This window comes from Propithecus coquereli, unplaced genomic scaffold (genome assembly GCF_000956105.1).
Source record: "Propithecus coquereli isolate 6110/MARCELLA unplaced genomic scaffold, Pcoq_1.0 Scaffold68, whole genome shotgun sequence".
In the NCBI taxonomy this organism is placed as follows: Eukaryota; Metazoa; Chordata; class Mammalia; order Primates; family Indriidae; genus Propithecus; species Propithecus coquereli.
In genome coordinates this window covers 632,214-646,449 of record NW_012152840.1, presented here as the reverse complement: position 1 = coordinate 646,449, position 14,236 = coordinate 632,214, and the positions used below count along the sequence as shown (strand labels likewise).

The following is a 14,236-nucleotide window of genomic DNA, read 5'->3' as shown; positions in this document are numbered from 1 at the left end:
TTGCCCGGGCTAGAGTGCCGTGGCATCAGCCTAGCTCACAGCAACCTCAAACTCCTGGGCTCAAGCGATCCTTCTGCCTCAGCCTTCCGAGTAGCTGGGACTACAGGCATGCGCCACCATGTCTGGCTAATTTTTTCTATATATTTTTAGTGTCCGATTAATTTCTTTCTAATTTTTAGTAGAGACGAGGGTCTCGCTCTTGCTCAGGCTGGTCTCGAACTCCTGAGCTCAAACAATCCGTCCGGCTCAGTCTCCCAGAGTGCTAGGATTACAGGCGTGAGCCACCGCACCCAGCCTATAATGGAATTCTAATATTCTAAAATATTTAATTTCAAAAGAGAACAGCTTTTATATAAAAAAGCTCCCTGACAAAAGCCAGTATCAGCTGCAGTGAGATGACCTCTGACTACAACCAAATGAGATACCCCAAATGTGAACTGACCAGCTGAGCCCTTCCCAAATTCCTGACGCACAATGTCATGATCAAAATAAAATGGTTGTTTTAAGCCTCTAAGTTTTGGAGGAATTTGTTAAACAAGAGGCACAGTAACGAGAACAAGTATTGTAATTAAGGAAGAAACCCCTCAGTGATGGATGGGATGCTGGGATAAAGACTCGGGCCACAGTATTTCACTGCATTCAAAAGTTAAATATATCATGGAATAAAATGTCATAAATCCAGATTCAAATACTTAACTTTTTCTATCAACCTAAACATATTATAATTTATTGTCAATAATTGACTCAGTCTTTAACAAATATTTATTGAGCACCTATTCTGTTCTGTGAGCTATGCTAGGTGCTACTTACGAAAGCAGCTCAAAGAACAATGAGGAAGGAGGTCAGTCACAGATAACTAATCAAACATCAATCAGCACATTACATATCATTATAAAAAGAGATAAATACAATGGCAACGGAGTAAAAAGGACTCAAGGAGCCTTACCAGCAGTACTGATTCAGTCTCGAGACTTAAGACTGAGATGTGAAGGCTGCAGAAGGATACTATGGCTGGAGGGAAGAGAGCTGGAGTGCCAGAAGAGACAGACGAGCATTACAGAGGACAAATCTCAGCAGTGTTAGGAGCTGGGATCTTTATGTAAAACAACAGGAAAGTCTTACTAGTTTTTAAGCAAAATAATGAAATGTTGAAATTTTCATTTTAAAATATCATTTTGGGCATCTACTCCAATAGTTTATATATTGACCACAGCAGCCTCTAGTGCATTCATTATTTATGGAATAAATAAATAAGCCCACTCTACACATACTCATGTCATGCCTATAACACACAAAGAGCTAAGAAATTAATAGGCAAAAAAAGATTAATAAAGTCTTTATATGCATCAAGTTTCAACAACTAATGGGAGCACAGAGCAGGAAATAGGCTACTTAAATACTGTGAAATAAGAATTTTACAATAGGATTCCTACATTGTTTGATAAACTTAAGTAAAGAGGGTTATCAAAGAATATAAGAAGGATGCTTAATCCAGATATAGGAGGTCAAGAAGAATTCTCCCAGAAGCACGTCTAAACTGAACTAGAAGAATGAATATGTGCGAAAGAGGCAAATAGAGTCAGGGCAGCAAGGAAAGAGGATTCCCCTAAGACAGAACTTCATGTCACCAAAGGCAAAGGCTCATAATTCAGAGAGTCATGGAGCATTCAAGGAACAAAAAGAAGTTTAGCTAATGTGACTACAGGCTTGGAGGGTACTTGATGAGAAACAAAGTTTGGAGGGGCACACAGAAGTTAGATCACACAGGGACATATAAACAATATTATAAAGTTTAGATTCTACTCTAAAAGCAAGAGGCAGATGTTGAAAGCCCAGGGAATGTGCCAAGACTGGTCTTACATTTTATAAAGAACCTTTGGCTTTAGCAAGGAGAACAGATCGGAGATAGTCAAGGTTCGGACACCGGGACAAGGTAGGAGGCTGTTGTTAGAATCCAGGGAAGAAAAGGTGGAGGTGGAGAAATGGAGAAAAGTAGAGAAGAATACAGAAATATTTTTGGGATGTAGAACAGAAAAGACTTAATGATTAATTAGATGTGGGATGTGAGGGAGATGTAAAGCTCAATGATGGCTCCCAAGTTTCTGACCGGGTTACAACTGACGGAAACAGGGAATCCCGAAGGAGAAGCAAGGCTTTGGGCACGTGGGAAGGAAGAGAAGGGGGGAATTTAGTTTGAGAAGTTAAGTTTAAGGTGGTGTGGATGGGATATCCAACTAGAATTGTCCAGGAAAGAGATGGCTATCTGGCCCTAAAGGTGAGGAGAGTGATCAGAACTAGAAAAAAAGATTTGAGAGACAACAGCATACAGGTGTTACTTGAAATCAGGGAAGTGGGTAAGATGGCCCTATTAATAGTATATAAAGTGAGAAGACAGGGGGCTTAGGATAGGACCATGCAGATACCAATATTAAGAGATGATAAAATAAGAGAAAGAGTCAATGGAAACAAAAGTAATGGCCACAAAGTTAGGAAGAATACAGGAGAGCATACTGTCATTAAAACTTAACAGTACGTCAAATCACAGCTTTCCTAGCCAAATTCTTCTTGATTTTCTTACATGCAGATGAGGCTAAGTTTGGTAGACATCTTTCTCTGGATCTAAGTTTGGGCAGGAGACTTCCACTTCCTCCAAACATATAATTAAGTTTCCTCTCCTTCTTGGAATAGAAGACTTGTGATTTAGCATAATACAGATATTAACTTAAAAGAAAATTAAATATATATTAGCTTATACATAAGATAATAAAGGGTGAAAAAGCCATGGGTTTCAGAGCTAAATGGATCTAAAATATAAATCCCGCCTTTGCCATGTCCTAGCTTTATGACTTTGGGCAAGTTATTTAATCTCTCTAACTTTTAAGTGTCTTCATGTAGTACTCTACTACCTACAGTACAAAAATGGAGTTGGTTGTTGCTGTTCTTTTGAACACACTCTAATCAGAAGGCCAACCCCATGACTGCCAATGCAAACAGCACTGTTCGCAGTTACCAGTAGCCTCCTTGTTGGGAAATCTGATGGTCTATTTCAATCTTTATCCTGCTGGAACTATCACAAGATTAGACACAGATGATTAGTCCCTCCCTTTTAAAACACCACCTTTGTTTGGCTTCTCTTCTTGCCTAATTGGCCCACTCCCTTTTAGACTCCTTTCTGGTTCTTTCTTACGTCCCACACTCTGTATTTTTAAACACTGTCGTGCTCAGACTCAATCTTCAATCCTCCTTCTCTAGCTACTATCACTCCACAGGTGACTTCATCCAGTCTAATGGCTTTAAATACCATCTATATGCCATCAACATTCAAATTTGTATCTTCTGCTCAGATCTCTCTTCTGAATGCCAGACACCACCTGCCTACTCAACATCCCTTTATGAATGTCTACTCAGCATTTCAATTTCCTCATTCTCCCTACACCTAGTCCTCATCTTATTAAATAGCAACCCCATTTTTCTAATTGCTTGGGCTCACAACCTGAGTCATCCTTGACTCTCTTTCTCTCATCCCACATGCAATCATCAGCAAATTATGTCAGTTCTATCTTCACAATATATTCAAAATTCAACCAGTTCAAACCACATTCATTCATCTCTATTATCCTCATCTGAACTATAACTGTCTCTCCTCTAGGTTACTGCCATAGTCTTGTAACTGATCTTTTTACTTCCACTCGATTCTTACTCTATGTTCTCCACTAAGAGATGGTCTCTTTTAAAGGGAAAAGAGGCTCAAAATCTTGTAAGAAGATGCTCAACATCTTCTGGCTTCTTATGCCATCTCAGTCTAAGGTAATGAAAATTTCTGATAGCCTTAAACCCCTGCTCAGCCAGCTCTCCCCACTGCTCCTGTTGTCTTTTTCTTAACACTCCCCACCACCCCTTCATTCTCTATGCTTCAGCCACACGGATCCTGGGCCATTCCTGGAACGCACCTAAGCATGCTCCTGCCTTTGGAACTTTATACTTTTTATTGTCTTAGATATCCTCATGTTGCCTCATCACCATGATGAAGGTCTCTTCTCAAAAGTCAACTTGCAAAACAAACCCTCCTTCACAACTCCCCAAAAACCTAAAAATATATCAAGCACAACGCCCTCCCCAATATTTCTCACTGCTCTTGTTTCTCTTTCTCCATAGCCCTTATTATCTCCTAATATGCTAAATAATTTACTTATTCTATTTTCTATCTCCATCACAGCCTAGTATATAAATTCCATGAAGCCAGGGCCTTTATATGGTTTAGTTCATTTTATCCCCAGAACCCACAACAGTGCCAGGTATGTCATAAGTATTTAGTATGCAAGTGAATTAGAATGAAACAGAAATATGTGTAAGAATGCTTAGAATATAGATGTTCAATAAATGGATCAAGTAGAAGAGAGAAAAAGATCCAGAGCTGTCTGGGAACTTTAAAAAGCTTATTTACACCACCAGATAAAGGTGGGAAAAATACTTCCAACAAGGCTGTAAGATGGTTCGTTGAGGACATTTAATACACTATTGATATCTCATGGTGCATACAGCTATCCAAATAAATGTTTGTTAAATGTACAAATGGTACACTAATAAATGAATAAGAATAAGAAATTATCACTCAAGTATTTATCTACATTGCCCATCACAAACTCTTAATAAAAAGCTGACAGTTCAAGTTCTAATGACTCCCTTTTTATGTCTTTCATAGCAGGAGTAAGGAAGAGCCTCCAAGTATAAAAGCTGAGCTCTACTCTAGGAGGAAAAAAATTCACACTCTACAGGTATCAGCTGATGCCTTAAGTCAGTAGTACTTGTAATGTTATTTGAGATGTTTTAGGTAGTGGAGCACAATGCAGCGTTTCTCTATATAGCCTCATCCACAGACAGCTGAAAGGGAAAGGAAAACACCCAGGCAGCATGCCTTGGAGAAGACCCTGCTGGCCCCAGGGCACAGCACTCAACAGAAGATTCCTCTTCAGAAATCAAATTTAAACCAGTTAAAACCAGATTTTGAAAAGCAAAAGAAAAAAGGGGGAAAAAAGAAAAAAATTGTTAAAGAAAAACGAAGTAGAGAGAGATGACGAAAATAAGGGCTTGAATCAGTAAGGTGTGAAAGCAAATGTTACTGTACCCCCAAAATACACACACACACACACACACACACACACACACACATAAATTCTGTATGCAAAAGAATAAGCTTACATATGCCTTAATTCTCACTTTTCAAATTTGCAGAGTGACTTCAAAACGAATTTTCAGTCTCATATTATTCTTTAGGACTGCCAAAAATCACGCCTAGCATGATAGGATCTATAAATTCACCTGTGTGAAAACAACTGCATTCAAACTCAATAGTGAACACAAAGGTTTCTAAAAATATTTAAGGTGCTTTAAGGTATAAAGGAAAAAAAATTGTTACACTGTTACCCATGAAGATCTGGATGACTCAGAATTTAATAATAGGATGTAAGCTTTCACCCCTAGGTCACTGATTCTAGGGTGACTATAGTAGACAGTCATTTTAGGACATTACCATCTAGCAGCTGTTCTGTTCACAATTTGCAGAAGAAATGTGTTGCTTGTCTCTATTAATACTCATTGGACAGGTGTATACATTCCAAGCCATATGCATCTGCCAATCCCTAGAACTTTTCAGCGGAGTGGTGAATGCCACAACAGCTGTTACCTTTAGCAAGCCCATTGGCATGCTCATGTCTCTCTTTTCTTAATCTGAAATACTAAATATTAATACTTCATTTTTATATCAAATTTTTCTGTCTACCCAAAATCATAAAAGGAAAGATAACCATGGAGGCTTTCTAAAATGACCATAATACCATTCTATGAAACAAAGAAGGCAACAGATAATTTTCTTCCTAGGAAAATGTGATAAAGGCCAATCCAGCTGAGAAGGTCAACACTTAGGAAGGCTCAGGGACCTGCAAGATATTGCAGACATCCCTGGGATTGTGTGCTTTAGCCATAGTCATGTATGCATACATAAGTTACTGGGAAATATATTTCTAACATGTCTATGCCCAGGATTTATGTACCCAGGCAATATAAAACAATGTAACTATCTCTGCCCTTGTATTCCATACCCTCTAAATCAACATCTACTGTGGTGCCAAAGATTTATAATCCATCAGTTTAACCCTTCACCATGGCAATTAGAAATTGGATGGTACATACTACACTGTAAAGTTATTCCACTGAGAAGGGTTCCCTCAGCCCCAGTCATGGCAACAACAGGAGGAAAATTATGTTTTGAAAAATACAACTATTATGCCGCTGCATAGAGATACTTAAGTCACCACCTAATCTACTATGCCTGTACTGACATACTGATGAGACCTACACAACAGCCTTTGCCACATATTCAGTCCATGGCACTAATGGAAATAGTCTTATCATCTAAAAATCTTCCAAGTTCATATCTTCTTTCAAAGAACTCAGCATCTCCTCTTAGAAGATATTTAACCAGGCAATATTCCAACTCACATTTAATATGCACTTTTAATGTTTACATAAAATGCTTACTAGGGACTCTGCTTTATTTTCTTAAATTATGTTAAAACACACTAAGTAATGTGGCAAAAACTAAAAAAAAAACGGTGAAAAAAGTCACCAGTAGCTTTTTATTTCAAATATATCATTTTATTTCCAAAGGTTTTAAGAGCCCTGAAAGTTCAGTCATGACACACTTGCTTCTGTCAAACCTAAGAAACCTTATAAAATGAGAAAGAAAGCACTCATTATGCCCTTTTGATCTAGCTCAGTAAGGCAGCAAAACAACCATGCAATTTGATTTTGTTTTGCTTTGGAACTGGTAGGTTATTACAGATCATCGTCTGCAATTACATTTCATTGATGAGGATATTAAGGCACGAAGACATCAAGTGACAGAGAAAAACAGACTCCGAGCAGAGGAACCTTAGAATTAATATAGATCAAAAACATTACAGCCAAAATCCTGTATTTTTATCCAACTGAAAAAGGTTATTTTTAATAAGCTCAAAGTTTACCTAAACTGTTTAATACTCAGTTTAATAACCAACTTAGTAAACCTGTTATTTTTGTCTGCTTTAAGCCTTTATCTTTTATCTTAAATATTAAGAAGCTCGGAATAGAATTTAGTGCCCAAGCAGAACACCACTTCCTAGCGTTGGTTTCTGGGCAATCTCAGGCTCTTCATAAATTCAGTAACTATTGGTTGCAAATTTGTTATAGGTTACACACTGTTGTAGATGCTAAAGATATAGAAGCGAACAAATCATGTGAAAGCTTCTGTCTTTATACTTAAGGATAAGACAGAGTATGTTAGTGCTGCGGAGAAAATAAAAACCAGGAAAAGAGATAGTGTGGGGTGAGGCTCAAGTTTGAAAAGAGTGGTCAGTGAAGGTCACGGACATTTGAATATAGACCTGAAGGGGAGCAGAGTGAGCATACAAAAGGGACATGGAGGGGGATGTTCCAGGCACAGACAACGGCAAATGCAAAATCCCTGAGGTGAAAGCTTGCCTGGCATACATGACTTGTATTTTTGTTTTTGTTGTTTGTTTTAAATAATATACATTTTTCTTTATTGAAAGTTCTGTCAAATGCTTTGGGAGAAGGTCAGGAACATACATACAATCATAAATATTGCAGATAAGCTTCAGGTCTATGTCACTTCAGAGGAGTGTTTAGTGCTTATACTGTACAGTGCAGTGACCACCTGACTCACCTTGTATGCTCTCCTCCCCCACCACCATTCCTCCTTTTTTCTGTTAGAGACCAAAACACTGACTTCCTAAAACTAACTTATGGTGGATAAAAAATAAAAAGAAAAATCCTGTGGGCAAAGGGCCCACCTTAAGGAACTCAAACTGCTATGCACAGTACCCCAACCCACAATGACTACCTCCCTTGAACTTCCAAACCCACTGGTATGTGTATCCAGCATTTCACAGGAAGTGCTATCTGGTATTGCTACTCTGTTGACATCTCATTATATGCTACCTTGTATTGTTCTTTTGTACACATCTGCTCTCACAGTGAATTCTTTGGAGCAGCTCCCATTTTTTGGAAATTTCTGAATCCTACCACAGGGCTTTGCACAGCAATATCTGTTTAATGGTGATGTCATAGAAACTACCACAACAAGCAACAGACATTGCTCCTGTTTTAAATGTCTGTTTGTGGATAAAGCATGAAACAGACATCATAGTCTCTCCCAGGCATTTGGATAATCTCAACTATTTTGGCCAATTCACTGTTTGTGTAACATTCCATTCTCAATTTCCCGTTGCATTTTCAGTTGGGCACTGTGCATACTTTCAGTCTAGACCCCAGCTTGGATTAGCCACAAAACAAAGAAGAACCACACCAAGTGAGCCCGGTTCAGTCTGCTTTGGCCAATGTTATTAAATGCTATTGCGTGAAAGGGACTCAACGTGAAACTACCACATACGGGACTGTAAGACATTGTCCAGACAGTCTAGCAAGACAAACAGACACTTAAGGAACAACTTCAGTGCACATAAGGTATGTAAGATATTTTGAAAGTATATAAGCAGTGGCCTGTAAGGCTTCACAGAAGAGTTGGCACCTGAACAGACAGGGTTTTGAAAGATGAATAGGCCAAGGACAATTGGACATGGATCAAAGGGCATTCCGGATTGTGCAAAACACTGGCAGAAACATCACAGATTGAAAACTGCTGGAAGAACACATGCACCATCAGTGAAGGAAAGCTGGTCTGTTGTACTCTCAAGCTTTCCAAGAAAAAAACCAAGTTTTCAAATAAGAGGCCAAGGACGAAAGTTTCACCAGCACTTGTGTTGTTAAACCTCTTAGCCACTCTTTGCTTTGTTTTGCTCTTTCTGTTTTGTTTTCCTCTTAAAGAAATAAAGTATGTGTTGGCTTAAAACTTCAGTGAAGAGAAGTACTTCGACTTTACTGTGCTAAAAGAAAACTGAAAAGCGGGCAAGGGCCAAGGAATATTTTTTTTAATTTACACTTTTCTGGAATATTATAAATGGGCAAAATTAAAAATTCAGGTATCATGGGCCTGGAATATTTATTCCAACCCTTCTCTCCACCAGCTCTATAAATATTTATTTTATGCCCACTGCTTGTTAGTTTCTGGGATACCAGGTTGATGAGGCAGTCTTTTGCCCTCCTCCTTTGAGCAAGCTCTTGCTTGCAATCCAGTAAAAGAAATAAGCAGAGGGCAACTGATTCTACCTTGTGCCTTCTGCAGCTGCCAACCAGAGCCTGAAGCTCAGAGCAGAGTTAAATTCCAGTCAAGTAAACCAGTGAGGACAAAACACACTTAAGTAATAACAACACTGAGATGTCAGAAATTGATAGAGGTCCTTAGTGTGTCTCAGTCACCTCTTCCCATGAGCAGGGAGCTCCAAAGCTGGACCTCCTCACCAGTGATTTGGAATGATGAATGGGGAAGAGAAAGGGGTACGAAGGGGGTGAAGTTACCTGGGAACTCAGGTAAACTTTGAGGCACTCATCGCACACGGCCTTCTTGCAGCAGGGCAGGGGCTTGATGGGCTTGTCTTCCAGGCACACCCGGCACATCAGCACCATGAGGGGCGCATAAGGATCCCCTACCCCACCCAGGCCAGAGTAGGGTGGAGCTCCCAACAGGCTGGGCATGGAGAATGGCTCTGGCGCCAGGTAGAACTCCAGCTCGATGCTGCCGCCGTCGGGGGAGAGGGGGTCCGATGGGAGGGACAGCCGGGGACTGGGGAAGGAAGAAGGGGTGCTAGGAGGGTTGGGCACCGGCGGAGCCCGACCTGGCGACGCGGGCGGCGAGCGCTGCTCCCCGGCGGGGGCCTTGGGTAGGTCGCTCTCCACGCAGTACACGGAGCAGAAGACTTGTCTCTTGGCGGGGAGCGGGCGCTGCTGACCTAGCACGTCCAGGACCAGTCCATTGGGAGCCCCGTCGCGGGTCCTGGGCTCCAGCTCCTCGCCGGGGGGCGCCTCCTGCTGTTCATCCCCTCCCTCTTTTCGGTCCCCAGCTTCCTCCTCCTCCTCCTCTTGCTCCAGCTGCAGTTGCAAAGTCTGGGGGTTGAGAGGCCCGTTGAGTGCCAGTCCCGCGGACAGCCCCGGTGCTTGGCTCCTCCTCCAGGCCGGGGTCCCCCAGCTCCTGGCGGGCTCCGGGGTGCTCGTGTCCGCGCAGCCCGAGTTGCTTCCGCAGCCACCGCCGCTCGACTCGGCTGAGGCAGCGTGCGGCCCGGGCGCCCCGGCGCTGTCCCCCCGCGGCCTCGCGGGCTCGGGGTGGCCCGCGGTGCCACCGGCCAGGGCCCGCGACTCCTGGGGCCGGTCGCCGCCGCTCACCGTGCTCTGCTCCTCGCCCATCGCCGCCCGCGGCCCGCGCCGCCGCTGCCCATCCAGCCGCCGGGACCCCCACCCGGCGCCGGCGGGCAGCGGGGGCAGCGGCTCGGCTCGACTCGCGGCTCCGCTTCTGCTTCCGGGTCCCTCCTCCTGGGCTGGGACGCCCCAAGCTCCCTCCGGGGAGCCCGTGCTCCCGGGCCGCCGCGCGTGGGGAGCCCGGCCCGGCCCGCCGCGCCTCCTCCTCGTTCTCTGGCGCGGCCGGGCACCGCCTCGGGGGGCGCCAAGGGCCGCTCGCTCCGGGCGCGAGTGCGCCCGCCCCACATGCAGGTTGGGGCGGCGCCGCGGTCCCCGTGAACCCCGGGCGGGGCGGAGGGGTCCAGGGGAGGGGACCGTCAGTCCCGCGCCATCGCGGATCCCGGCTGCGGGACGGGCGGCCGGAGGGCGGTGGTCAAAGGGTTGAGGGGCCTGTGGCGCCGCCGCGGCGAGCACCAGGAGGTGCAGCCCGAGCGCCAGCGAGCAGCCTGGGCTCCTGGGGGAGCAGCCGGAGCGGGCAACCTCCCTCTCCTCGTGCTGCACCTAGAGCCCTCGTCGCTGCCCTGCACCCCACCCCTTTGGCGCACACCTCCCCACACGTACACACGCGCGCAGGCACCCGCGCACACACTCACGCGCACACCCCGAGAGGGTGTGATCTAAGAGCTGAGATGCGCTCTGGGGCCCGGAGTTCACACTCGGCCCCAACAAAACCCCACAGAGCAGGCAAGCTCCTCTTTGGGTTACGCAGTAAGTAGAACTTCCTACAAAACTACTGAATACTCCAAGCTGGAACTAGAACACGCTGGCTATTTAGGATATCGAGATCAGAGAAATAATGCTAAGGATCATTAGTTCAAAGTGCTGTCTATACAACTCTGTTTTTCTGCTTAGTCGGGTAGGAAGGATCTTTTTGAAAACCACAAATAATCCAAAAGTACTTTCAATCGACTCCTTCAACTAGAATCCTTACAAGAGCTGATAAATAATTAAAGATCTTTCCCTTTTCCCTCCCCTTCAGTGTTCTCTCAGGAAGTTTTGTGTGTTTTTTTTTTCCTTCAGTCTTTTTAAATATTCCAAAATGGGTAGCATAAGGTAGTAAGATGGCCTGGCCTAATTGATAAACTGAATCATTAGTGGAAATCATGGAGAGTTTCATTAGCATAACCATATTTATCCCCCAAACTGTTTCCATGACAACAATTATATTTGAGCCAGAACTTAATTATGTGTTGATCTATCTTTATTTTACAGGAAGTATTAGTCACCCAGACACCGGCGTGTTTTAGTTCCCTAAAGCCAATGAAAACATTTTTGGGAAGCCAAACCTTGTTTTTGTCTCCTGAGAGGGAATTTAATTTACACATTCGTGTAATAGGAAGGAGCTGTGAAGTGTGTACAATTATTTTTTATCTTGAAGTTGTTATTAGGTTGTTTTATAATATTTTCTAAATTAAATACAAATGCTATAAAGTTGACAAGCTATGCAAACTAAAAAAGCAGCGTGATGCCAAAGAACGTTTTCATCACATATCCGTCTGATACACGGTTGCATCGGAACTGAATTTGATCAGTCTAAGTGCCACGTCATTTATCTGTCTGACCCAAGAACAGAGAATTCTTATTTGAAGATTAAAAGTTATTCAGGGATTTTTTTCATCTTGGCTAAATGATTTCCTGATAGCTGCTGTTTTCACCAAATGATACTTTTAATGCTTATTTTTTTAAAGACAGAAACAAGAAGCACACTTGTGTGTGCCATCTGATGATGACACTTCTAGTATTTTCAGAGATATAGAAGTAATCTGTGTTTTCCAGGTGAAGACAGCTGAGAATAAGACCAGAGTAACAATAAGGGATGCAAAAAAACTACATACCCACAACGTCTATAGGAATCAAAACCCCTCAAAGTACTCCCATAGCTTTGGGAACCACGCCCCACACACGTTTGTCACACGTTCTGAGAACTTGTTCTTGCGGTATCCACCATTTTGTTCCTTATTTGTTAGGTTCCACCTCACTGTCAGTGGCTGTGCTTGACACCAAACAAACTAGAAGTCACTGTTGGGACTCCTGAAGGCTGCCCATACCTCTGCTGCTTAAACTGCAGCCCTTTCCTTTGCCATGGCTTCTTCCCTAGGGGATTCATCTGGCGTTTCTGAAAAGAGAACCATATTTGGTTCCCTATCTCTATCCTCCAGATTGACCCAGACTTGCCTGAATCCTGGGCCCGGCACCCCTAGTGTTCAATCTGGGACTCAAGGGACACCAGCAGCATGGAAATGAGTTAAAATGCTAAGTTAAAATGGTGGTTCGACCATCAATTTTCCCTGAAAAACATGAAGCACCAGTGATGACTGCATTAATGGGATCCATTTTTTTTTAAAGGATGACCGAAAGCATAGTTACTGTAGCAACAATTCTGTTTATCTCCCACAAGCTTAATATTCTCAAAACTCATGCCATCTGCTCCATGTCAGACTGTATACAGTTGTTGATACAAGATGAGTACTGTCACTAATAATCTGCTCCTGCAAGTTTCAACTCTTAAAATGTCCTAACCTGCGATGAACTATGCACCTTCCCTAAAATCCAGACTTCATTACCAGACGACTCTGTCAGTTTTAGAATGTTATTTTTTCTATTACCACCTTTCTTATCCTAGCCTTTAAGCATGACTTGTTTTTGGCTCCCATGAAATTCTTTTTAATACATAATGTTTGTTCATATTTATGGTGTATGTGGGATATTTTCATACATGCATACAATGTGTAATGATAAAATCAGGGTACTTAGCTTATCCATCACCTCAAACATTTATCATTTCTTTGTGTTGGGAATATTTCAAATAATCTCATAGCTATTTTGAAATCAACAATATGTTGCTGGTAACTATAGTCACCCTACTATACTGTTGAACACTGGAAATTTATTTCTTCTAACTCTGTGTTTGTACCCATTAAGCAATTTCTCTTCACCTGCCCACCTCACCGGCCCCGCTTCCAGTCTCTTCTAACTATCATTGTGCTCTGTACCTCCATGAAATTAACTTTTTTAACTCCCACATATGAGCGAGAACATGCAATTTGTCTTTCTGTGCCTGGCTTATTTCACTTAATATAATGATCTCGAGTTCCATCTATATAACTGCAAATGACAGAATTTTATTCTTTTTTATGGCTGAATAGTATTTCATTTTGTATATGTACCACATTTCCTTTATGCATTCGTTCATTGATGGACACTTAGACTGATTCTGTATCTTGGCTGTTGTGAATAGTGCTGCAATAAATATGGGAGTACAGATATCCCTTTGATATACTGATTTCCTTTCCTTTAGATAAATACCCAGTAGTGGGATTGCTTAATCATATGGTAGTTCTATTTTTAGTTTTTTAAGAAACATCTGTACTATTTTCCATAATGGCTGTACTAATTTACATTTCCATGAACAGTGTATTAGAGTTCCCTTTTTTATGTGTCAGCAGTTTTTTGGTTTTTTTTTTTGTCCTTTTGGTAATAGCCATTCTAGCTGGATAAGATAATATCTCATTATGGTTTTGATTTACATTTCCCTGATGATTAGTGATGCTGAGCATTTTTCATAAACCTGTTGGCCATTCATATATCTTCTTTTGAGAAATATCTATTCAATCCAGGAATGGAGACTTGCACTTGTAATCACAGCACTTTGAGAGGCTGAGGCTGGAGGATCACTTGAGGCCAGGAGTTCGAGACTAGCCTGTGCAACATACTGAGACACAATCTCTACAAAAAATTTAAAAAATTAGCTGGGCATGGTGGTGCATGCCTGTAGTCCCAGCTACTTGGGAGGCTGAGGCAGGAGGATAACTTGAGCCCAAGAGGTCAA

General features: G+C 42.4%; 1 protein-coding gene across 1 annotated transcript in view; it reads right to left on the bottom strand.

Annotated features, from left to right (window-relative positions):
• The window catches only part of RNF217 (ring finger protein 217), a 125,801-nt gene extending 115,445 nt beyond the window's left edge, over positions 1–10,356 (bottom strand). Inside the window, exon 1 of the mRNA XM_012660864.1 lies at positions 9,475–10,356. Within this exon, the coding sequence (XP_012516318.1) occupies positions 9,475–10,356 (882 nt within the window). The remainder of the gene's footprint in view (positions 1–9,474) is intronic.
• Between the last annotated feature and the right edge of the window lie 3,880 nt (positions 10,357–14,236).